Source organism: Gobio gobio (assembly GCF_949357685.1).
Source record: "Gobio gobio genome assembly, chromosome: 3".
NCBI lineage: Eukaryota > Metazoa > Chordata > Actinopteri > Cypriniformes > Gobionidae > Gobio > Gobio gobio.
The window spans coordinates 49587237-49613100 of NC_137099.1; the positions used below are offsets into that span (position 1 = coordinate 49587237).

General features: G+C 39.1%; 1 protein-coding gene across 9 annotated transcripts in view; it reads right to left on the reverse strand.

Moving 5' to 3' along the window:
- The window catches only part of itsn1 (intersectin 1 (SH3 domain protein)), a 64298-nt gene that overhangs the window by 10869 nt on the left and 27565 nt on the right, over window positions 1-25864 (reverse strand). For 4 of the 9 annotated variants that reach the window (XM_079812988.1, XM_079812984.1, XM_079812986.1 and 1 more), the window contains exons 11-30: window positions 25726-25835; window positions 24571-24833; window positions 23439-23588; window positions 23121-23261; window positions 22724-22811; window positions 21620-21759; window positions 16746-16832; window positions 14909-14992; window positions 12987-13099; window positions 12682-12893; window positions 12438-12559; window positions 10823-11145; window positions 10538-10709; window positions 9474-9679; window positions 8947-9029; window positions 8684-8850; window positions 7534-7579; window positions 7178-7299; window positions 5144-5267; window positions 3162-3353 (exon numbers count right to left, since the gene is read on the reverse strand). In XM_079812988.1, the coding sequence (XP_079669114.1) occupies window positions 3162-3353; window positions 5144-5267; window positions 7178-7299; window positions 7534-7579; window positions 8684-8850; window positions 8947-9029; window positions 9474-9679; window positions 10538-10709; window positions 10823-11145; window positions 12438-12559; window positions 12682-12893; window positions 12987-13099; window positions 14909-14992; window positions 16746-16832; window positions 21620-21759; window positions 22724-22811; window positions 23121-23261; window positions 23439-23588; window positions 24571-24833; window positions 25726-25835 (2945 nt within the window). The remainder of the gene's footprint in view (window positions 1-3161; window positions 3354-5143; window positions 5268-7177; window positions 7300-7533; window positions 7580-8683; window positions 8851-8946; window positions 9030-9473; window positions 9680-10537; window positions 10710-10822; window positions 11146-12437; window positions 12560-12681; window positions 12894-12986; window positions 13100-14908; window positions 14993-16745; window positions 16833-21619; window positions 21760-22723; window positions 22812-23120; window positions 23262-23438; window positions 23589-24570; window positions 24834-25725; window positions 25836-25864) is intronic. The other 5 variants (XM_079812992.1, XM_079812991.1, XM_079812987.1 and 2 more) reach the window with 4 other exon arrangements.

Consider the following 25864-nt stretch of genomic DNA (forward strand, 5'->3'; position numbering starts at 1 on the left):
AGTTATGCTTGAACACGCTTGCTCAATTATACAAAAAAATGTAGACAGCAGAATGCTGCGATTGCCCAATCAGAATCAAATGAGAGCCGTTTAAGGCAAACTAAATGTTCACATCTATAGAATATGGATGCAGGTATATTGCTCTAGCAGTTCTCATTTCTTACCATATGTGCGGCTCATGAATTAAACAGCAGCATGTTACTGTACATCCATAAACATTATGCGTTTCATAGTCACTTCCTCTGGTAGCAGATTAAAAATAAATAAGCCAGTCTGCAGTTGCCATGGAGTTCTTTAATGGTTACACATCATTTTTTATAAAGGTGGTATGACACTTTCTTTAAAGCTAGGAATTGATGTATATAGTTGAGTTTTTAACTGTACATTCATTTTATTTTTTGGATAAAATGCTTTAATAATCAAGTACAATGATTAATGTTTTGGACATTGTGGTGAGATATTCAGAACAAATGCATTTTATTACAGAGTATTGCAAATATCGGATGGGAAGGAAGCAGTTGTGCTTCTGAAGTCTGAGGATGGTTTTGTTCACTTAAAATAAAAAAACAAAATAAAACTGCAACAGACTGATCACGGACATGATGGACAGTCCATCCAGCCAATAATAATAATAAAGCAGCAACCTCAAATAGTTTCACACCGTGGAACCAATAAAGAACCACACTGACATGAAATAAACTTGGAAGGAATTTCATGTCTTGTTTCTCAGCACTAAAATTACAATACTGTTATGAGGCAGATTAAAAATAAAAGAAATAAAATCAGAGTTCATATGTTGCAAGTACAATATTGTAGGAGTAAAAATTAATGCCATGCTTTTTTCCCCTACACTGGATCATCTAATGACCAAAAACTTTTTTTTTTGTTCATATATGTAAAAGAAAATTCCAGTCTTTCATGTTGCACTTGTAAACATCTATTTATTCATAAGCATTTGTGAGTAGAAGGGTATTAAGCTTATATTCAGTACATTATGTTTTTCTGTTCGTAATGCAGTTTAGGGTTTCAGTCAAAGCATGACAATTAAATTTCATAAAATTTGGACTTTCTAAATGCTCTCTACTCACTACTTGTACTTTCATCTTAATGTTTCCCAGTAAAGGACGGTGTACATACTGCAGTGGATTTTTTTTTTTTTAAAACACTATGCATAACAATTTTTGATCATTATAAAAATAGTGAGCTGTTGTATCAAGAACAACGTAAAATCTAGTGTTCTCAAATCAACATCAACATTTCAAAAATAAATTGCAAGTTCAATCAACATGACAGAATGATGACAGCAAACGATTGAGAATACAAAAAAAAAGCATTCATCCATCTATATGGGAAATACAATTGTACAAGCAATGAACCCCCGAAAACCCAATCATGGGAGGGAACCCTTCACGATCAGCAACATACATGTACGCACTTTGTCTATCACTGTACCATTAACCTTAAGTGGCAGTTGTGCAGTTTTTTTGGTTTGCAACACCAATTCTCAACCCCCGTCACATAGACACAACGAAACAATCAAAATGAAAAACCAACAAAAAAAGAGACTAGCAAGCACACAAACACAAATCAATCCATCCACTGTTTTGGTATGAACATGTAACAAACAATGACACAGAGAGGCATGTGACTGGACCGGATGAACTGAGACGTCCATCTTGTCCGTCAAATTGACTGACAGCACCTGTGTGTATTGGAAGGGGTGAGGAGGGAGGGGTGGTTCTGAATGACACACAATAGTATTCTACATGAAGTCCACACATATCCGACCATTTGGGGACATTTGACATGGTAAATACTGTTCAAGACTTGTTTTAGACACATTTTGGCAACCAAAAAGTATGACATCTTGATATTTCAATTGGTCGGATATGCTGTACACATCGCTATGTCTCAATTCCACATATTAGAGCCTTGATGAGTTGGCAATGACACTAATAAGCACGTCAAGTTATGACACGTTTGATACTGCACCCCGTTACGTCATGACTCATGAATAGTGGGTCATTCTGTGGTGCTATGGTCCACTGAGAAACCATGGGGGCGGGGCTTGGTGGAGCGAAAAGCGTGCATTAGTCGGATGAAGCGGTGGAACTTAACACTGAATGGAACCATTTTGATTGGTTGCTTCAAAACAGCTTTTTTTTTTACCTACAGGCTTTGGGACGAGATCACAGAAAGCCACAAAAGGACCCACTATCCAGCACTTTCATTTGATTAGTGTTTCAATTCATTGTACAAATTCAGTGTGAATGATTAATTTCATGAATTTGTAAAAGAAAAAAGGAAGGAGATCCTTTAAAATATTAGGCATTCTTGTTTATTTAATTGCTTTAATGCGGAGGATGCTGGCTGGCAATTTTGGCGAGCGTCTACAGTTCTGAATATTGAGGTTAACGACTGCTCTCTGTAGTATTCGTCTCTTCTGGCCACAAAGCCAGCTGGGGGGGGGGGGCAGTCACATGATCAATGTTCCATCTCCCATCATCCCGCTGGGCACAGTTTAAGGGATAGTGGGTCGCTTTGAGGACTTTCAAGGCTGAGTGGGATATGGGCAACATAAGAGTCCTAGAAAGAGGAAAACACAGCACATAAGCCAAAAAAAGGAAAAAAAATCTAAATAAAAAAAGGAAAGAAAAGAAAAACCACAATGTGCAAAAATCTTTACGAGCTAGGAGAACTAAATGAACTCTGCAAGACTCTTCACAGGACGCCACAATGACAAGGACACAAGCATGCGGGCAGAGATAGATAGAGAGAGAGAGAGAGAGAGAGAGAGAGAGAGAGAGGTGAGATTCTACTTAATGCTCTACAACATGAGGTGAGAGGTTGCTTGGAAACAGGAAGCGGCGGGGCTTCAGTGTGGCAGAGGATAAGGACTGGACATTGGACTCTTTATAACTCGCCACACCGTGAGGACATAACTAAAACTAATTTTGAGAAGGTCCTCAAAGATGTGAAAGAAATACTTGTTATGAAAGTATTTTAGACCACACTGGCACTGGATGTTATTGGTGACGATTCAAGCCAATTCGTTTCTCATAGGAACATGAATTTTCAGAATCTGGTTTTTTTTTTAGCAGGATAGAGAGAAGTTCAGTGTGAGCGTGTGTATAAGATACAGGAGAACATTCTGGACTCACATTGTTGGCTGGGGTCTGTGTCGGTGGTCAACTTGACGTAGTTTGATGGGAAAAGGCCAACAGAACCATTCAGCTCTCCTTTCCACCAATCAGGATCCTCTCTGCTCAAAACATTAATGATCTGGCCCTTCCCGAAAGGCAGCTCGTCATCGTTCTGAGCTGTGTAGTCATACATGCCAATCACCTGGCACACTATGGAAGGGAAACATAAAATGCATAAATGTACAGTGTATATATACACACACAGACAGCAGTGGCCAAAAGTGATGTTCAGTCTATCACAATTGACGACATCACCCTTTATTAAAAAATAAATAAATAAATTGTTTTATTTGTGATGACACAATGAAACATGCCAAATTGTGCAGACATAATTTTTGGCCAGACTGTCATACAAAGGAAATATGAACACACGCGAAACCAAGAGAGAACCAACGGAGAAAAAAAAAAAACAGTAAAATAAACTGATTTATTAACTGATTGATAACTGATTAGTAGTCAATGTATTGTTTTTCCAGTCTGCTTTTTTTTTGCATAGTAAAATAAAACCTTTTGCAATGCAATTTCTATATTTTCTTTTACATATTTTTCAACTGCCGACATACATTACTGAAACTCTATTCATGTATTTATTCTTAAATAATGTAATGTAATTAAATCATTAATTGATTCCTGCTTGTTAACAGTATTTGTTAGATTAACTTTGAAGGGTGCGGATTCTGAAATCACATGCCGCTTCGATATACCTATATATATCCTAATTAATTTTATAATCAAAGCCTTAATCAATATTTATCCTCCTATATTATTATAATGATTTGTAATGATTATTTCCAGTTATGATATTCCTTAATCAATAGAACCACTGTTTATTGTTTCTCCATATATGTCTTCTAAAGTTTGTATTTGGTCTCTGAGGAGTGACTGAGGGACTAGGGATGTGTGATGTGTCGCTAAACACTTGATAGCAGAACATGTTGTCGTGTGTTTGGATTTTGGAGGCATCACACACCCCTAACATGCCAGGAGTGCAGTAACAGTGCTTACTCACTTAGCCCGGCTTCCAGAGATGAAATATGGATTTGTCTTTCATTTTATATTATATTTTCTTTTACTGAAACACTAAAGAATTATGGTGAATACTGTCTGTATCTCTCACTGAGAGAAAGCACATGTTATCAGTATGTTTTGGGAAACTTTCTGGTTAGAACTGGAGCTCAACCAACTCCAACCTTGGTGAGACTGTATCTGTGTATGTGCGCAGTATTCTGTGTTACAGATCAGTATTGGAGGTGGATTACGGGCATCCTAAGAGATGGGTGGACTTGTTTTTCTGGGCAAGCTGACGCCTGATCCAGACCTGTAAGGTCACCACGTGCCTAATTCCGGGGTGAAAGCGTCAACAAGTGATATTTGGACACGTGCATCTGATTAACTGACAATGTGTGGAAATTTACCATGACTGTCTATTTTCTCTTAGCCAATCAGAATCATTCAACTTACAGTAATCGTGGCTAGACCTTGAAAAGAGTATAACTGTTGAGAAATTGTATGTACGAGAAAGGTAGAGGGAGCACGGCCTACGAACTCCTTGTGAGACTAGAAGCTGGCTTCTGCTGATGAAACTGCAAACTCTTCTTCAGTAAATCTTTCTTTAATTAATTGCACTCCTGATTCTTGGTCTTTATTCTTCACTTCTGGTCTTTGGTCATAAACGGTTATACCCCTAATACCTTTATTTATCAACCATGACAACATGCAAATACTATGAAAACAAACGTGTTAATGGTGTGTAGGGCACTTACTACTGCATTGCACTAAAATTTAGCCTTGTACTAAATGACAGTTGACAACATGCTCAAACCTGACATACTCAAACATTGCCTTAAACTTTTTAATTATGAGAACAGCAAGTACAAAAGATAACATTCCATCTATGGCAAGGGAAACCACATTCTTTAAATGAACAATAAGCTCTGTACCTGCATTGGGTGTTGGTAGCTTGGGTGGGTTGGGCTCTGTGGGTGTGGTCTTACTGGTGCTGGGGCTCAATAATTTTACATAATTAGCTGGAAACCAGCCAATCTGACGCTTCTTTCCTCTTGCCTGCAAAAAACAGTAGCAATTGCCCATTAAAATGAATTTGAAGTAAAAATTTAGCATACAATTTGAATAAAAAATATTTATGAGATATATCTCACTGGTATCACCATATCATATCATTCCACAAATACAAATGTCCAAAAATAAAATTCAGTAAAATCTAAGTACAAATCAGTAAAATTAACATTACAAAGAACCAAATATGTCACTTCTATAACTACAGAAAGTAGGGCTGCATGATAAATCGTTTTAGCATCGGTATCGCGATATGAGCATCTGTGATAGTCATATCGCAGGATGTGCAATGTCAAGTATAGGGATCGTAGTTGCTCTGTGATCCGTACAAACCAGGCACCACGGTGTGGATTAATTGCAAAGTTTAACCATCATAAAATCACAAAATTGTGCATTTACACAGAATGTTTAATGCTTCTCTGAAGCAGCACAAATGCATTTACACAAGAATTAAAATTGCGGGAAACGCAATGCTTTGAACATTACCATTTTAAACTAGAAAGAGTTCTAAATTCATTTTAAAACAATGAAAAAAATACACAATAAAATACAACTTGAAATAAATAAAAATGTGGAATATAAAATGAATCTCCTCTGCGTGCTATATCTCACGCTTTGATGTTTGCCATAATTCTGTAGGTTATTGTAGGCTATAGTATAGTTATTTAAAATGTCTTAATAAATTATGCCAGCTGGAACAAATTCTATAAAGAAATTATGAATTATTACACCGGATAGATCACCGCAGAATTAAAAGTGGTCGAAAGTTTTTTTTTCAAAGAGTCAGAAAGTCACTTTGGAGCAGGTATAACAAATTAACAATGATACTAAAGTTAGCACTTCAGGCAATACAGCAGATGTCACCAGACCGTCGTGAAATATTCTCAAGGGGATGATTTTTGGAATATAATATAACAATGCATTATCACAGTGACAGCGATTGGGTTAATTGCGTTGACCTGCCAGTCTCTTCAAAGGAAGATTACAAACTGATTACACACGACGACTCTGTTATTTTGGTGGTTTGCTTCACAATGTGAGTACAGGACTGTTTTACATTAATGGCAGACATTTTTTAATTTGCCTAAAATTATATGGAGCTATTCCTATACGTGTTGTCTCCTGCTTCTCGATTCTCACGCCGCCCGAGTTGACAAGCGTGCTTTTGGTTGTCATGACAATGAGAAGTTTAGGGCGGCACAAGTTTGCGTTCATTTACACTGAATCAAAACTGTTTCAAAGTCGCTTTTGATACTAGGGGCTGAGGTGGGTCAGACCCGGCATATTTTAAGTCTGCTTTTATGCGGCATTGCGTCTTTACACAGAATTTTGAGCAGAAACAGAGCCGCTTTAGAGCCGCCTTAACTCGGCTGTGTATAGATGCCAATAGAATGAAAGTTTATAATTTGCACGTTTGAGGTCCTGTCAGTTTAAACATTCAAGCAATTTTAAGCCATTCGAGCGCAAGAAGACGCGATAGAGAACTTATTTCGGAACTGGCGCTGCGCAGTTCTCTAAATTCTGTTCTCTTCCACCTCTGTTTGTGCTTGAACAGACACATACACGCAAACTAATGTTAAAATACCCTTCTCTGCGAGTGTCCTCATAAATCCAGTCACATATGGTTTACGTGAATGTAAATAATTGAGAAAGAAAATTCATGTGTATCATTGTATGGGATCCTTGCATTAGCTCTTAAAGTGACAGCAGCCCAATATACCTGCTGCTTTAATTTATGTTAAACAATACAATAAAAAAAAATAAAAAAATCACTTTTGTAGCTTTAACAAAGATTAATTATATTGAATTTGTACAGTGAAGACCATGCAGTGTTGTTTTAGCCCTAGTAGAAAGTGTGGGTGCATTTAATAGCATGTCTCTCTGTGTGTTTTTCAGACCTGAAGTTCTCCTTCCCACCATCCTCCTGGGTTTTTCTTACGAATGAGAATAAGCTGGCCCGGTGCCAGGGTGAGCTGCTCCGCCCCGGTGGCTGTGTAAGGGGCGATCACCTGGGCGATCTCTGAGCGCAGAAGAAAAACAGGTAAAAGGAGAGAAGAGCTGAAGTATCTGAACGATCTCTAATAAAATGCTGTCATGGTCTGATTTTGGTTCAGTTATGAAGGCCACAAAACTGATGCTTAATTTGTTTTTTAGATAAAAGGTCTCTCTCAGAAAACAACAACTAAGCAAACATGCAAATCATATTGTACAAGTTTTAATGAGAGAGTTATAGCAAGCGAGCACCAGCACCCACCTGGTTTCTTCCCTAAACTTCCTGTTTTCCCAGCAGATCCCAAACCCTAGAAAATAAGTGGAAAGAATGCTATGGTTATACTGATCTATTTGGTTTAAAATCTTCTTTATTTATATATAGTGTGTGTGTGTGTGTGTGTGTGTGTGTGTGTGTGTGTGTGTGTGTGTGTGTGTGTGTGTGTGTGTGTGTGTGTGTGTGTAAAATTTAACTCAATTAACGCAAATAAATTACAGAAGTACGTGAAGCTGCGTCATTAACGTAATTTTCGTCACGCAGTAGATAATCTTAGAAATCGGGAGTTTAATGCTATGGTTATACTGATCTCTTTGGTTTAAAATCTTCCTTATTTTGACTACTATAACTATAACTTTTTTGCATGCAATTGTATATGTGTGTGTAAAATAATTTAACGCAATTAAACGCAAATAAATTACAGAAGTACGTGAAACTCCGTCATTAATCTTAAAAGTGGGGAGTTTATCAATCACACTGAGCATCTACAAGCACCTGTAACCCTGATAGGAGGACCTAATTTAACCGTTAACCTAATTTAACCTAATTCTGCTTCTCGGTTTTTGATCAGGCCATTTTAAGCCGTTAAACTCTGGGAAAGTTTTCAGTGATCCAGTAATCTAATGAACTCAAACAGTCCAAAACAGCGCTAATGTAAAGAAGGCCAGGCTGATTACATCACACATATCAGAGAGAAAAGAGACTCGCACTCTGTTTTTAGTGAATTATTCATTCCAGTGTGTGCTTTGCTTTAAACCACGAGCTCTGTCGTATTCTGCGATTGTTTCTGAAGAGCGCAATTTTGGTGACGTACAGGAGTTGTACAGTACGTGCATGAGAGTCTGTTATATTGATGCATAACAGTACATTCGCATTGTTTCCACACACACTCAGGAAGGATTGTTTGATTTTGAGTCGCCAATGATTCTTGAAGCTTGCAGAAAATAGAGTTTTGTAAGAATAACCCTTCAATCTGATTGTTTACTTTGCTGCATATAGCGAATGATGACTAAATGAGATAAATGGCGTATGCTTTAATTTCATGATAAGTGAGCGATTAATCACAATTAATCACACAACAAAAGTGTGATTAATCGATTCAATTGACAGCCCTATTTTATATATATATAGCCATTACCTCTGATTCTTTAGGTTTGACATAATTTGACGGGAAGACTCCGGTCTTCCCGCCCACAGTGCCAGTCCACCAATCTCCTTCTTTCTTAGTGACAGTGATGATATCACCTTGCTGGAAGGTCAAGTCACCCTGCTCACTGCTTTCATATGTATACATGGCCACATACTCTGTGATAGACAAAATCACACAAAGACTTTCAGCTGCAAAATGATTAAGAAGAGAGAGAAACAGGTTATCCATCGAGTTGTTCCAGGTATTCTGACCTTCTCCGAGATCCGTGGGTTTGTTTGGAGAGGGGCTGGGTCTCTTAACACTGGGAGGGCTGTCCGAAGAGCCAGACTCAATACTGAAACAGAACAACAGCATTCATAAACTCAACATTACAGTCCGAAAACGCATTCACCATCCCACTCTTTGGAATAAAAGCAAACAGGTACTTCACAATGGAGTCTAGATTAAGTAAATATAATTATCAAGAGTGAACTTCCCTTTTAATGAAACACCATGACTATTAATTACATGCTTCATGTTTATTAAAGAACATAACTTTTTGTTTGTTGTGTTTATTATTATGTTATGCTCAAAAAGTGATAAATTATATATATTACAAATATAATATTATTAAAAATCTATGCTATTTTGCACAGACACATTCACTGAAAACTGAAATAAACATTTTAATAGGCTAATTTATTGAATTTAGGCATCAATATTGGCTGATGAACTATCCCTTGAAAAAAAAAAGTGTCAATAACCAATATAGTAATGATATAATTACACAGATACACACCTCATCGATTTCCGGACGGGCCCGGAGATGAGTTTGACGTAAGATTTTGGGAACCAGCCTCTCTGCCCTTGTACCTCTCCAAACCACCACATATCCTGCTGCTCCAATACGGTGATCACGTCATTTTTGTTAAAGTTCAGGTGATTGTCTTTCTTGGCTCTCCATGGATACAAAGCCTGTGCCTGCAGACCCTCCACCTTCTCACCCTAGAAATAAGGGAGTGAGTTTTCAAAAGGAAACCAATAAAAAGATCAGCAGTAATGCAATAAGATCCCAGCACTTAACCATAACTACCATCTTAAAGTGCCCTTAGTATGCTTTTTCAGATATTACCTTTCACATAGTGTGAAAAATAGCTGTTTGAGAATGTAAAAGGTCTGATAAATTTCACAGCTCAAAATGCACAATAAATGGAGTTATTGTCTCCAAAAGACACATTTATACCCCTACTCTTTTTCCAAAGTACATCCTGGGATTTTTAATGGCCACAGAGAGTCAGACCTCGGTTTAACGTCTCATCCGAAGGACGGTGCTTGTTACAGTATAGTGTCCCCATCACTATACTGGGGCGTTAGGACCCACACAGACCACAGGGTGAGCGCCCCCTGCTGGCCTCACTAACACCTCTACCAGCAGCTACCTGGTTTTCCCAGGAGGTCTCCCATTCAGGTACTGACCAGGCGCAGCCCTGCTTAGCTTCAGTAGGAAACCAGTCTTGGGCTACAGGGTGATTTGGATGCTGGCATGGTATATTACAAAAAATAAAATGAAAGTGTTTTGAACTTGGATGCATGTAAACCTATAACAGGAGACCTAAATAAACCTTTAATACAGCATAATAGGGGCACTTTAACAAATGATGAATGCTATGACTCTTTCATATGCTGCAACAATGTAATAACCTGAAAGAAAGATGCCTTATATTCTTGAAAATATTGTGTAGGATAGAGCAATTTTGCATCCATTCAGATTTACTCCTTACAAATTGATAAATTGCTAGAAATTTGCTGTAAATTTCCCATTCATGGAGACGGAATATTTAAGACGGAATCACATATGCGTACCTGGCCGAGCACTGGTGAGGGTGAAGAACCGGAAAGCGTGGCAGGGGTGAAAGCAGAACGCTGTCTGATCTGCCCCCCACTGGGCACTGACAGGGACGGCTGAGTGGGCTGCGTTGGCCATGCATCCCATCCATCGCTTTCCTGCTTCTCCACAGCAGAATTAGATGGCCATCTAAAGTCACATGAGCACAGAATAAAACTGGATGCAGATACACCTCAGGCATATTTAAATGCCTGAACTGAGAAATGTTTCTGTAAATGTCTTTTCATGGACAAACTACTTACGTAGTGCTGAAATCTGCCCAGTTACTGGATGTTGAGGAAGAGGAGGAGGTGGGACATGGAGGGGCAGGGGCTGAGGAGGGTGGGGCAGGTAATGCAGGCTCTGTGGATACTGGCAGCTGTATGGGTGTGGCTGTGGTCGATGAAGAAGCGGATGACATATGGGAACCCAATTTAGGGGTGGAACTAGAAGCAGCGCTAGCCCTCAAACTAAGAGGAACTTCAGATTCTGGAATCTTCTCTGCATAATTGGCAGGGAACCAGCCAGTCTTCCCTTTAATCTCTCCTCCTAGCCATCCAGGTTCACCTGTCTGAGACTCATCCACCTGACAAAAGAAAGCAAATGAGACATAGAATCAGGATGTGAAAGGACACAAAACAACAATCTGAAATAACGGAGTGATGAAGAACCACAGCATCTTCATTGTGATCTGAATACAAACACAAGAATCAAAATACACAGTGACTGTATGTAATAAAATAAAGAACTCATGTTGATTGAACTGAGAAAATGGAATGGCTTCTCTGAGTGAGCTAATGCCAAACATAGCAAAGCCTCCGAAATCTTGCAAAAGACTCAACAACAGCCACACATATGATCTCTGTACAGGGTGTGTTTTAACCCAGTGACAGATGAACAATACAGAAAATTATTAAGGACAAAGACAAACTAAAAACAAAAGTGCATGAGGCGCAGAAAACCTCGACTTACCCACTCTCCCTTCACCTTCAGGCAGAGTGAGCAAAGGGAGGACAGAGGCAGGGTCAGAGGTCAGTAAATGTGCACACTAACTGCACACTATTCTCTCTCACACATGAAGCAGAAACAAATCGCACGAGCAAGCACACATCAGAACATAAACACACACTCACTCTGTAGGACTGAAACAAATACCAAATTTCCCAAATAACTAGAATGTCATTGATAAATGTAAATGTTATTCACAATACTGTAAATGTTCATCATCTGTAAATGTTTACTCTGACCAAGCTTATCTGTGTCTTTATACGTTTTTATATTTGTCATTCTTAAATGTTATGTATCTTATATTTATACTGTATATGTGTACTGGAAGCTTAAATACCAAGATAAATTCCTTGTGTGTGCAAGCACACTTGGTAATAAAGCTCTAATTCTGATAAGATGTTTTATATTTTCAATTACTCTAAAATAACAGAAGACTATAATATAATATAATATATAATTCATATAATGATCAAAGCTGAATTTTCAGCATCATTACTCCAGTCTTCAGTGTCACAATGTCCTTCAGAAATCATTCTTATATGATGATTTGCTGCTCAAGAAACATTTCATATTATTATCAATGTTGAAAATATGCTGTTATGCTGCTTATTATTTTTGTGGAAAAACGTGATTTTTTTTAACAAATCACTTATGATCAATTTAACGGCCCTTGCTGTTAATTTCTTAAAAAACCAAGTCTTACTTACCCCAACTTTTGAAAAGTTGTGTATGTCTATAATTATTATTAATTTAATAATAATTAATATAAAAAAAAAAAAAAGTTAATGAGTAGAATAATCGTTAGTCGAAACCCTAATACACATTTTGGTATTACAAAAGTGTGAATACACTTTCTAACAGTTGGCTTACCATCACTATGTCTCCAGGATGGATGGTGATCTCATCGTGGCTGCGGGCCTCAAAGGGATACAGTGCTCTGTAGTAGACCACCTTTACCTTCTCCTGACTAAAACCAGACACTGGGATCTTATCTATAACACAAGCACATGAGTTAAGTCCATTTATACCACATCTCAATATTGATAAATAAACAAAAAGCAGTAGCAAAAGTTATCCAGTTCATGTCTGGTTCAACCATCTTCTTTTCTCTCACCTGCCATAGACCAGGGGGAGTGAGCCTGTAGTTTTCCCGGGTGCGGGTGCTGTGTGAAGAGTTTGGAGAGGCTATCCGGCATCTCGGCTCTGCTGTGGTTTTCCTCTTCACTCACTCGGCTCATCCAGGCTTGAGGCACAGGTGGAGTGGGAGCTTTACCCAGTCCATCGTCCCTCCATGCTGGAGACACACCATCATCTGCCCCTGACAACCTGGAGGAAAGTAAGAGACAAAATCAACACCAGTTTAAAAAAAGTTAAAGTGACGTTTTCCCGCAAAGAATAGCCATAGAAGACATAAAATACCTAGACTCTTGTAATTCTGTGGACTTCCGGTCATGTGACGGCTGGGTGATGATGTCAGCCTCCAGCTCCTTTTGTTTCTGCCTCTGTTGTTTGTTATGGATTTCTCTCAGCTCCTGCAATGCATGATGGGATATTGGAGGAAAGGTAAGGGGGAATATAGGGGGCAACGGGGCTCTGTTTGCAGTCTCTCACATTCAGACACACTCGACACGTTCACAGCTGCGCCCTGCAAGTGCTGTCTGGACAATCTGTCTCATACACAGACTTTTCTTATTGCGGAATCAGACTTCTGACTATAGCTTGTTTGTGATAGTGAAGTATTGAAAATGTCAAAAGTTTCTACTGACTCTCTGCCATCTCTAAACTTTTCAAATATTTTAAAAAAGAAAACATAAAAATATATACACTTTGTGTGCTTGACTATGATTTATGTAAATGTTTATAAAAGGAAAATGACTTAAAAACTGACTGATAAACATTTATATTTAAAGATTGTATGCATAAATCGTACACTTGCATGGTACATGGTGCAAACTGCATAGCGATTGTGTTCATGATGGCAGGCTGCAATGCCTGCTTGATATCTTCACATGAACCACTGAAGTCACGAGAGAGGAAACATGGAAATCTCAAGAAAAGCGGACTGTGTTTCAGCGGCCCATTGGAAACACTGCTGCTTACGTAATGCCATACCATTCCAACAATAAGCAAGCTCTTTAGGAAACACCATCAGGACCCGGTAGAGGAGTCAGATGTTTTTTTTTTTCTTTAAAAAAAGATTAAAATGACAGATCTGTTGATAGCATATTCTTAGAGTATGCTTTTATGCTCTGAGATCTCTTATTGAAGCTACATTTCGGTTCAAGGTTTAATGTCACATAAGCACAATTTACATAAATTAGAGCAATCATGGAAAGATCACTGCAAGCGGTTTGGTAATAGAAAGACTCTAGAAAGACACAGAGAGTTAGCCATTCGAGTGTAACACACACATATACACACACCAAAGCATTGTCAAAGGATGCGAGTGTTTAGATTTCATGAACCAGACGTGCAATTTCTAATGCATTTGTAAATTCACACACTGAAGGTCTGCTTGGGACACTGTTCAATGACAGTTTTTCTAGTTAATACCAGCTACACTTTAGTCATTTTTTAATTTATTTTAAATGCAATTTTTCCTGTGCAAGTATATACATATATATAGCATATTCTTGATCACACAAGGACCAACGTAACTAGATACGAAACAACAACAAAAAAACGTAAAAATGTAGCAATAATTTACAAAAACTGCACCAAAAACTATTTCATATTATGACTAATGCAATATTTTTGGCAATTTCTGAAGAATGTTTGAGTTCCAGAATTAATTCTTCAGCATCCAACTAAATAAATAAACATTAGAACCCTAGCCAGCGGAAAAAAACAGAACACTGCTAAACAACATGTCTCAAATTCAGTGAAAATGAGTTCCTGAAGATGCGCCGTTTTGCTTTACAGCGATTAACTCTATTTTGAAAATGTTTTGGGCACAATTTTGGGAAACCTCAAAATGATGTACTCCATTATGTAATTTCTGTAACAGCTGCTAAGCTTTTCACGAGAACAAAGGATGCATACCAAAAAATGTTGAAGTCCAGGTTCATGCATAATGTTGTTTTTGGAATTAACTGACGCACATGGCTTGGAAAAAAAGTAGCACGATCAAACTTAGGCGTTAATTACGCTGATCTAAGACCAGCCTCAGATCAGTGTGCAAAAAGGAATAGCTTTCTACCGACACGTGAAGGTTTAGAATAGCTACAACGCTGCCTTTGATGGGCTTCTCAAAGGGAGCTGGAGGAGGTGCAGTGAGACACACGAGCAGGGGACATGGTGTAGGGTGAAATCAAAGGTCAGGGGGGAGAGGGAGGGATGACCTGGAAGTAGAAGTGTATATGCTTCAAACAGGCCAGCAGTGCTGCGAGACAGTCCAACAGCACCTCGTCCACAGAGCTCCCTGACTGCAAGAGACACAGAGCCACCCATACGGTGACGGGTCAAAGGTCACACCACCATCATCATTGTCATCATCATCATTGATTGCACTCTGTACTAATGTGTACTCGGCTCTACCCAATGCAGAGCCTCTTAAAAGTTAATAATCATTTTAAGTATAGAGCGGGAAACAAACGGACTAGACACGACATCTGAACCAAAGCGGAGCAGCGAAGCCTTTGCTCTGTTAATTAGTGCGAGCTGCAGGCTTGGAAAAAAATACATCTCCAAAATTAATATTTCAGGAATATTATCGATCAGGGCTCGACAATAAAGATGGACCTGTGTCATAGGGTCAGTACAAGAGACTTAAATGGACAATATGTAAGATTTTTGGATTAAAGTATCCAAAAATGAAACAAGAACAATATTATATAGAACAATATTATATATTTTGTTGATTTGTGTACTGACATTCCCAAATGTCACCAAGAATGTTTAAATCCAGAAAAAAAAAAGCAATTTTAACCAGGACACGGACCGCGTCGGTTCGTCACCTTATACCCGCGTTACCCTCAATTTCCGTTTTATTTTGTAAAAACCATGGAAACACCAAAGACGCTTTAATATATTATGCGTTTCATTAGACAGGCGAGCAACTGTTTGGATACATTCATCGACAGAAAACGAATCGTTGATTTAGCGCCAGTACCATGTTTTACCATGCCTAATATCCATCTAGCTTACTAAAGTGTGAAACAAGTGTCTCATAGTAGCCGCCGAGCAAACGCACAGAGTAACATTATAACATAACTTTCAACACACTCAAATGTATCTAATATGATAAAACAGCGCAGTGTTACCACACATACACATGACCAGAAGAAGCAGAAGCGGTCGTCTGCGGCATAATAAAGGCTCTGCGAAATCAAGGTGTCATTAAGCTATGCTTTTGTTTGAATAGGAGACCTCTAGTGGCGTATACGTGCAAAATATACACCGTATATGTGCAAAAATGACATATTGTGGCTTTAAGCGGACAAAAAACTGCGAGACACAATACAACGACGAAGAGTTATGTCCTTATGTAAAAAAAGTTATGTAAAAAAAAACAAAAAACAATAACGCATCCTACATATACGCACCCTTAAACTCGGCTGTTATCATAACTAGAACACATCTTGTTTTCTAGTCCCACCAGGATTTCATGATTGTTTTGCGACTTACATCTACTCAACCGTTTTATGTTTTTTGCAATTAATTGCTGTTAAATGGCTAATTATGCAAGATAGCAAAACATTTTGCATTGTATATTGATCGTGGAATTGCAAAAAATTGAAGGAACTGTTTTTTTCAATGGTTTGTTACAAGACTCAAAAAAAGAAACATTTAATATATTGTTTTCTGCGGTTGTTATATTTTGTAAATACATTTATGCCTTTTTTAAGGTATCTTTAAAATTATCTTTTCAAATTCAAATGATAATTTCATTCATTGTATATACTAATTATTATTATTATTGTTTTTTTTGTAAAGTATTTTAATCATCCATAATGAAAATGCGACTAGGGCAAAAATCTGAGCAGATAAAATATCCTTATAGTTGAGCCCTGTTGATGGCTTAGTAAAGGGAAGCAGTCAAGACAAGACACAACTGGAAGTGTGCTACTCTAACTCCCCTTCATCAAGGGCAACAGAGAGCACAGTGCTGTGAGTAGAGGGTAATAGTTTGGTGGTGCTAGTTTTGAGGGGGGTTAACAGCATTTTCAGGTTGTCTACCTGTCGCCCCCTCTGCTCTTCAATTAGTAGCTCCGACTGCAGGTTCTCCATCTTGGCAGCGTGGGTCTGATAGAACAGCCCCAAGGACTGTACCACCACGAAGGATAAAGCGCAACAAGCCAAAACAAAGAGGGCCAGCAAAGCCGTATAAACACGGTGGATGGGGAAGGAGTTGAGAGGGAGTGGCCGGGATGAATGGAGGATGGGGAAGACGAGGGACGGGGTGACGGAGTGAGCAGCAGGCAGATACAGTGAGGAACAAGAGGAACAAGAGATTGTGTGACGCTGTGAAAATACTTCTACTTTCTCTCTCACACTCTCTCTTTCGCTCATTCTGACTGAAGGCACATTAAGGCAAAATTAAGAGTGTATTGTTGGTTTTATCAAATACATTGAATGTATGTTTGGGGTGGAAGGTCAAAAACATTTCAAAATGCACTCTTTCTTACTGCCTCTTTCATTCACACAGACACACAAGGCCCAAAAGTAACATTTTGCCTCTCCAGTCAAAGGTGAGTGACTTACTGGCCATGAAACAGCTGTTTTGCATTTTTATTAAATATACAGTATATACACAACCGTTCAAAAGTTTGGGGTCAGTACGATTTTTTTTAAAGAAATTAATATCTTTATCCTGCAAGGATACATAAAATTTCAAAAGTGACAGTAAAGACATTTATAACATAACAGAAGATTTCTATTTAATAAATGCAGCCTTGCTGAGCATAAGAGACTATGGGCCCTATTTTAACAATCTGTGGAAACTTTTGCTAGTTTAACTACGGAAAAAACGTCCGGTGCGCCATGTGCATGGTGCAAAAGGGTTGTACCTAGTCTCTTAAAGGGCATATTGCAGGTTAGAGACTCCAGTGAGTCAATGTATAGAAAAATAATGTAGGAACTAGATTTTCTTTAAAATATACTTTAAAATACACTATTAAGGCTTTTGGAGTCGTTTTTGTGAGAAAATTTTACTTCCGCATCTAAAAATGCCAAAACCGGACGTGACATAACGAGAGGGAGTGCGGTGAATCTCAACGATAGGAAAACAATGGATCGCAATGACAGCTCGGACGCTGAGGACATTATAAATGTTTATTAATACTCATATGGCAGACCACAGCCATACAATTATGACACACAATTAGGGACAGACCAGGATTAGACAGAACAACGATTACAGGAGACAGATTGAGTATTTATGTGAGGAGAAACAGTGGAGAACAGCGGCAGGTGTCTCGGAGAGAGACCAGTGTTAGCTAGATAAAGCTAGCTAACGATATGAACACTGTGCTCAGATCACAACACTGTACTGATTATTATCATGTATCAGGCAATAGCAAAGCTAGTAACGTTGTCATCTAGTAAGTTATTGATTTACTTACCAATAACAGAAACTTATAGGCTTGACCGTCAGGAAAAGTCACACTCGTTAATATCCGTTCACACTAAACGTTATGTGATATAACGTTAGCGGTTTCTCATCACGACTGATTTGGTAACTTACAAGACTCACGCCACGGTGCACAGTTCACGTTTTCTCCGAGCTACATCTCTGCCGGATCCGGGACCGTCACATCTCCCGCCGGATCCGGGACCGTCACATCTCCCGCCGGCCGCCGAACCACAGACAGTAACGTTGTGTTATTGTGTTTATCCGCTATTCATTAATTCTGTATTATGGGTTTATTTCGTGCCGATTCACCGCTAGTGTGAGGATGTATATGACGTTATGAGTATGCATTTGAGTGAACTTGAATGTGCATACATGGCATGAATAAAATATCACATAATTCAGAACTTTTTTTCGAAAAAGTGTGAGACTGTATTCATTTGTGTTAATGTCCATACTTTGTATTCATTAATGTAAACACGACGGCAAAGAAGCATTGCGTGTGGATGTTTATTCATCCTTAGGCAAGCTACACACGAGCCGCGCCGAAAGCAAATGCTAGAAATAGAACTGATGCGACACGCAAGAGTGTTGGAAGCGTTTCCAGGCAAAATAGAATAGGAAAAGCTGTTTGTCATTTTGACACGAATACATATTAATAAATGACATTTTTATGTGTGAAAGTCTCTAGGTTTTGACATAAATGCAGATATAATTGTCAGTGGCGGCTACTGGTCTGTCAGAGAGGGGAAGCTCATTTTCGGCCTACATCATAAAATTGTCTATTTATTTAAAAGTAAATTCTGCCCTACGTTCCTTTTCAAGAAAATGGTCTGTGACCCTGTCGTACCAACTAGGAGTCTTTTCAAGTGACTTGAGTGTCCTCTCAAGAGGCATGGCCAGCAGTACATTTTATTTGTCACAGCACTTCCAGTCAGCCAGCTAACTTTGTTATACCAGGAGAGCTGAAAAGACCTGTTATTTTTCCCTATCTTTTGCACTAAATCAATCTTAGGTGTTGATCTGCTGTTTAATTCTAAGTTTTTCCTCGTAAGGAACACTTTTAAATGGCTTCGCCAAAATCAGGTCGACAATATTAGCACCGTCTGCCATCGTGCGCAGTTTCACCCACAACGCCAGCCTAGCCTACTAACGTTATATGAATGAATGAATGAATGAATGAATGAATGAATGAATGAATGAAGGAGTGAATAATTGAAGTGAATAAAAGAAGTGTATAATTGTGTGAAATGTATGATGAAAATCAAGCAATTTCGCCAAGCAAATATCAAAGAAATAGGTTGCAGCAGTTTTTATTTCGACTGAACTTGAGAAATCAGCGATGGGACTGAGCGCGAATAGCTTCAGTGATTCCTTATAGTACAGAATCGCTGTCAGTCAAAAGGAGATGCAGTCTTTCGACAGACCCTCCAATCATCACGCAGAAGCTCGGAGTCCGGGCCAGCCCACTCCCCATTCACCCCCAGAGACGCTGAGCGTCCGTGGGCGGGACATAATCGCAGCGTTTATCCAATGACCGTCTAGTTTCGAAGCGCTGAAAAAAACCGTTCAAAGCAGCCCCATTGAAGTCAATGGACGCTGGGCTTCAATAGGGAAATGCACTGTGACGCTGCGGGAATGTATGAGAAGGAAATCGAGTCAGCCGACCTGCTATATGTAACTGATTCTGAACGAACTCGTCTTTGAGATGAACGTTTTCTAACGCATTTTTAGTCAATAAAATGTTAATACAATAGTACATATTTGACCATTAATTTTGTGACATTATAAGGGAAGCCGAGCTTCCCTTGCAGTCTTAAAGAAATCGCCACTGATAATTGTAATAAAAAAAATGTATATAATATTGATTTTCAAATATTGCACCGGCCAATGCAGAACAAAATATTTTGTAGCCTATTCGGCCATCAATACTGCCGAGTGCTGACGTTTTCTTTGCTGTATCAGTAGGCTATATATTTATATAAATATTTATTTATATATTTTATGTTTAACATGAAGTATAGGCCTTCCACTACGTCACTTAGCAGCAGTGGCGCCGCGTCAGACACGCTTCTGGTGTGCAAAGACACAGAAAACGCCACGCAGCTGAAACGCAACAGAAACGCTTGCAGTGTGTAGCCAGTCTACAGATAGAAAACGTCACGCTCACGTCACGCAGCCAGTGTGTAGCCGGCCTTACATGAGTATAACAATGTTTGACTCCATCATATCGCTGGGATGATAATCCTCCGGTCTAAAGCACTATACACACCACCGTGTGTTTTGAAGCAGATGCGCGAAGGGAACTCCCGTTTCTTCACCTGCACAAAACGCCACCATGCAGAATTCCTAACTTTTTTTTTTTAGGAAACCTGTGGACTCGATGCCCTGACAGGCTGGATAATAATTTACAATGACAATGATAAATTGGAATAGAAAAACTACCGAAAATACACAGACTCTACTGAATACCAACCTATTCTGCACTGAGCCAACGCAGAGCTCGGCGAACCACTCCCTCTCGTGACGTAATATGACGCGATATTGAAAAAAAAAGCGCTTTTTCCAAGCGGCCAACGAAATGGCCACTTTATCTACTAAATTTGTGCTCTTATGTCTTGTTAAAACATTTTAAATCCTGCACTACCTTTTCATATGGTATTTTCATACAAGGTTATATATTAATCTCGAAAAAAATTTAACCTGCAATATGCCCTTTAATGAGTCATGGGTGTGTTTTGGGCGTAATGTGCAATAAACTAATCAGACTCTCATCTCCCATTCCCTTTAAAAGCCAGTTGCGCTTGCACCATGGCGGAATTTGCGAGCCGAAAGACTGAACGCTTCTCCATAGAGGAATCCTTTTATTATAAATATTTAATAATGTTTGTGTGCTGCTGCGCATCCCTGTGTGTGTAATAAGCAGAGTGTATGCAGGTTGTGCATCCGCCTATAGGCGCATATTAAATAACATAAAAAATACTGCGCCATTGACTTTAGAATAGGTTTTTTTTGGACAATGGCGCAGTCGTTTAAAGTTGCCTCAAAATAGCAACACGCCCACAATGCACCTGAACACACCTCGTTTTCAGACCAGCACGCCCATGGGCGAACAGATGGGTGCGAGTGCATATGCTATTTAAACAACGTGGGCACTGGACGTGAAAATGATAACTGCGTCGGGATGAAACTAGCAAAAAACACTTGCGTTGCGCCTAGTGTCACATTGCGCCGGGTGTATGATAGTGCCCTAAATGTTTCAAAGACATTTAAACATTATCATCACCTTATACCCCCAAACTTAAGTTACTAAATTTGATTCATTCACCAAAGACAATTTTTACTTGGATTTTGCACAAATGTTAATTTTGCACTCTGCACACACACAATGCAAAACATAAAAGTACTTGAACTTCTAGGACTGTCTGTATCTGTGTGTGTGTGTGTGTGTGTGTGTTTAGGTTTTTCAGGGCTTCAGTACCTTCAGCTGTGTGTTGAAGGCGTCTATCTCCAATAGTTTGGAGCGTGTCTCCTTCTCCACAGCGTCCAGCTGTTCTCTCAGCTGCTGTTTAGTGGATTCCTTCATTTCAATGGCCCTCTGAAGACTGGACAGAGAGTCTCCTACAAAACAGAAATAATCAAACTATTAAAGAGCATTCAAAATTTAGCATTCAGCAAAAAAGAAAAGCGTTATTGTGCAACGTTTAGATGTGCAAAATGAATAGTAATACTGTTCAAATAATGCCTAATTCATCAATCTGATAATATAGTTATCATGAAAGTTTTCATGCCTCTGTGACCTACAATGCAGTGCCAGATGTGACCAGTCAGCAACTACTTTTACAGATTACAATGAGTATAGTTCATTGTTTTCTTAAATGTTGCAAAAACTTTATGTGGGCGTGCTGAGGGCGAGAACTTTGAACACACCTTGATTTGAGTGTCCTGAATTTCAAGCAGTTTGCAAAACAAATGTTGGGCTGATCATCAACGTTAATCTCAGCAATTTTTCAGACTGACAGACTTTGAAATAATAATGGCAGAAGTTGCCAACACCAACAGATAAGTTTCATTTTCACCGAATCGGGAAACTCTAATAATAATTTTTTTATAAATAACAGTGCCCAAAGAAACATAAGGTCACATATTTGGGTCCAAACAGTGCATCTGTGCAATCAGCACAAAAAACACACCACAGGTACTAGTGGCAGGTGTTTACCATTTTAACTAGGTAACCACGAGAAGATACCTGTTTAACTGTTAAATTCATCATGCTTTTGTCACTTTGGACCATGTATACTTTACAAGCACACAACAGCACTAGCATTTGTCTGCTGTGGATGCATTTTGAAGAGACGCAAATATAAAGTACTTTACTCAGGGAAAGACATAATAGCAAGTGTGACGGAAGCAGAAAAGATGTTAAGTATGCTTAAGTTAGGCTGAATTGATTGGTGCGGAAGTTCACAGTCTGGAATACACTTTCCCTCCAATCAAATTCTGACAAATTCTGTCTCGGATCGCACCAGAAAGTCCAGTCTAGAGTTCTGGATCTTTAAAGCAGTGTTGAGGAAAGTGTTCTTACTGTGCAGACTGTTCTGCTGAACCTGCTTCAGCTGGTCATTCAGACACTGTTTATCAGGAATCAACCGACTCAACCACTGCTGAGACTCCTGATGGATAAAAAAAAAAAAAATCACAAGAAATCACAAAACACTCTGATTACTTTGAAACACTTATGTACAGATCAACTTAAAACTGATATCTTATTGTGTATATGTATAGATTTTTTTTGTTTTTATATTAAGCTCTTGTCTGCTTATGAGGGGTTTAAATTCCCTCTTCTCTTCCACACACTCACCCAAACTGGAGAGGAGAGACTTTTTCAAATAGTGTGAATGCTGAAAGGACGCTGATGATGCTTTTGTATGAAGCCAAAGAAGAGAGAGAAGAGGAAAGAGAAAAGGGAAAGAAGTGCACACCTGCAGCTGCTGTTGCAGGCTGGTGATCTCTGCAATGCGGAGCTCTCGTGTCTTATTGGTGCTCTCGATCTCGTGCCTCTGAGCCGAGAGACGGAAACGAATGTCCTGCAGTTTACCATCCAACTGAGACTTCTTATCATTCTAGATATGAGCCAAAAACAACAGCAGAAGTCAATCTTTTAAAATCAGTGATGTGCATATGGGGCCGCTCAAATAAATTACCATTCTGTTTGGTGCTGCTGATGGTGCAGCAGTCACAAAAGGCAGCTTTACAATTAGTCAGACAATAAACATTGAAGTGTAGAGAAGTGCATGTACCAGAGCCTCAAGTTCAAACTCAAGTGTTTTCTTGCGTGCTTTGAGCAGGACGATGTTCTCCTGTTCCCGGTTTCTCTGGGTGAGCAGCTCCTGTCTGCGCGTTCTCTCCCACTCTAACTGCCGCTGACGCTCCAGCTCCCGCTTAGCAGCCTTCGCAAACAAAACACACTCAAAGGGTTACAGATGCCGTCGATAATGCTTAAAGGAACACACCATTTTTGAAAATAGGCTCATTTTCCAACTCCCGTAGAATTAAACAGTTGAGTTTTACCGTTTTCGAATCCATTCAGCTGATCTCTGGGTCTGGCGGTAGCACTTTTAGCATAGCTTAGCATAGATCATTGAATCTGATTAGACCATTAGCATCTCGCTCAAAAAATGACCAATGAGTTTTGATATTTTTCCTATTTAAAACTTGACTCTTCTGTAGTTACATCGTGTACTTAGACCAACAGCAAATGAAAAGTTGCGATTTTCTAGGCCGATATGGCTAGGAACTATACACTCATTCCTGCTTAATAATCAAGGAACTTTTCTGCCGTACCATGAGTGCAGCAGCGCAATGATATGACGCAGCGCCTGAAAATAGGCTAACTTCCATCAACATAACCAACGTGACAACCTGCTTGCACAGGAAGCGTGCCTTGTAACCATGGAGACATTTCTGAGAGACGATTCAGAAGATATTTACTTTGGTGCAGATCCTGAAACGTATCTATTTGACTATCTATCGGAATACACTGAAGATTAGCTTGTCACGTTGGTTATGTTGATGAAGTTAGCCTATTTCCAGATGCTGTGTAATGTAAGTTCCTTGATTATTATGCAGGAATGAGAGAATAGTTCCTTGACATATCGGCCTAAAAAAAAAAATAACAACTTTTACATTTCTGTCGTTCTTAGTACACAATGTAACTATAGAAGAGTCAAGTTTTAAATAGGAAAAATATTGAACAAACGGTCTAATCCGATTCAATGATCTATGTTAAGCTATGCTAAAAGTGCTACAGCCAGACCCGGAGATCAGCTGAATGGATTCGAAAACGGTAAAACCAACTGTTTAACTCTAGGGGAGTTGGAAGCTGAGCCATTTTCAAAAATAGTGGCTTTAACATTTAATTTTTGAACTCACCTCTCTTCTCTCGATCTCCTTGCGCCTCTCCTCCTCCCTCTGTCGCTCCAGCTCTCTCTGTCTCTCCAGTTGTTTGTCCAGCTCCTGCTGCCTGCGTCTCTCCTGCTCTAGTCGTTCTCTTTCCTTCCTTTCTTGCTCCTCTCTCTCCAGCGTTGCCAGTCGCTCCTGCTCTTTCCTCTGCTGCTCCAGCAATGCCTGCCGACGTTTCTCCAGCTCCAGGTTCCCACGCTCAAAGTTCTCTCGTTTCTTATCCTCGAATGTGACTGAGGGGAGGAATTGACATAATTTTAAGATATTTATATACGGTGTTTAAAAGTTTCAAAAGACATGTAGCAAACTTTGACCCCCATTTTACACCTAGCATTAACATGTAAATAGTGTTGGGATTGGGATCAGCGAAACCAATTTCAGAGGTGGTCATGATAGGTTCGGACCACATTCACTGAAAATTAATACAATGCCAATGCAGTTTTGTTAACCATAAACAACTATGCAAGTAATATGTAAAAGTTTGCACTACACATAAAAGATTAACTCTCACTTTGACAGGTTGGGTTGTAAATTTTCCGTCATGCTTTACTTCTGATCTGGTCAAATAAAACAACAATATCTCATGAATTATTCCACTGGACTAAACTTGGAATTTCTCATTTTTTCTCACTAGATCCTCAATCAAATCTCTCTCAGGGTGCCTTTATTTTGAGGGAGAAGCTTTTAAACTTCTTTCAGCCATTTTCTTCACTTCTGTTGCCTATTAGCATCACTTACAGTGGTAATGTTTGTAAAGTAGGTAAAAGTAAACCAGAAACCTGATATTTTATTAGCCAAAATGAGGGAAAGCACTCTGAATTATCCATCAATATTTTTAAAGGTGGTCTTTAAATGGTGGAAAATTTTCAATTTACGCAACCTCTGTGGCATTTTCCTTTTTGTCTCGGTAAGTGGTATTAGATCTCACAAAACATTGCATTGGAAGGTGTAAGTGCAATTTGAAGAGCTAAATCCAGTTAGAGAGTATCCAGATACAAAATGCATCAATCCAAGATGCCAAAAAGGGGGGATGGGATCTTGTCATCTGAGACCACAAATAGTTTATCAGTGAGCGGGATGAGTTTCCTTTAGGAAACTGGTCAGTATTTACTCTTGTCCTCTGACCTGGAAGTTTTTTGTCTGCCTCTTTCTCCTCCTCCTCAGGCTCTTCCTGGGATCGTGGGTCTATCGAGTGTATACTGGTCAAAGACACGCCACTACCAGAACGTATTCTCCTACACAAACAGGAATGAAATGAAATGCA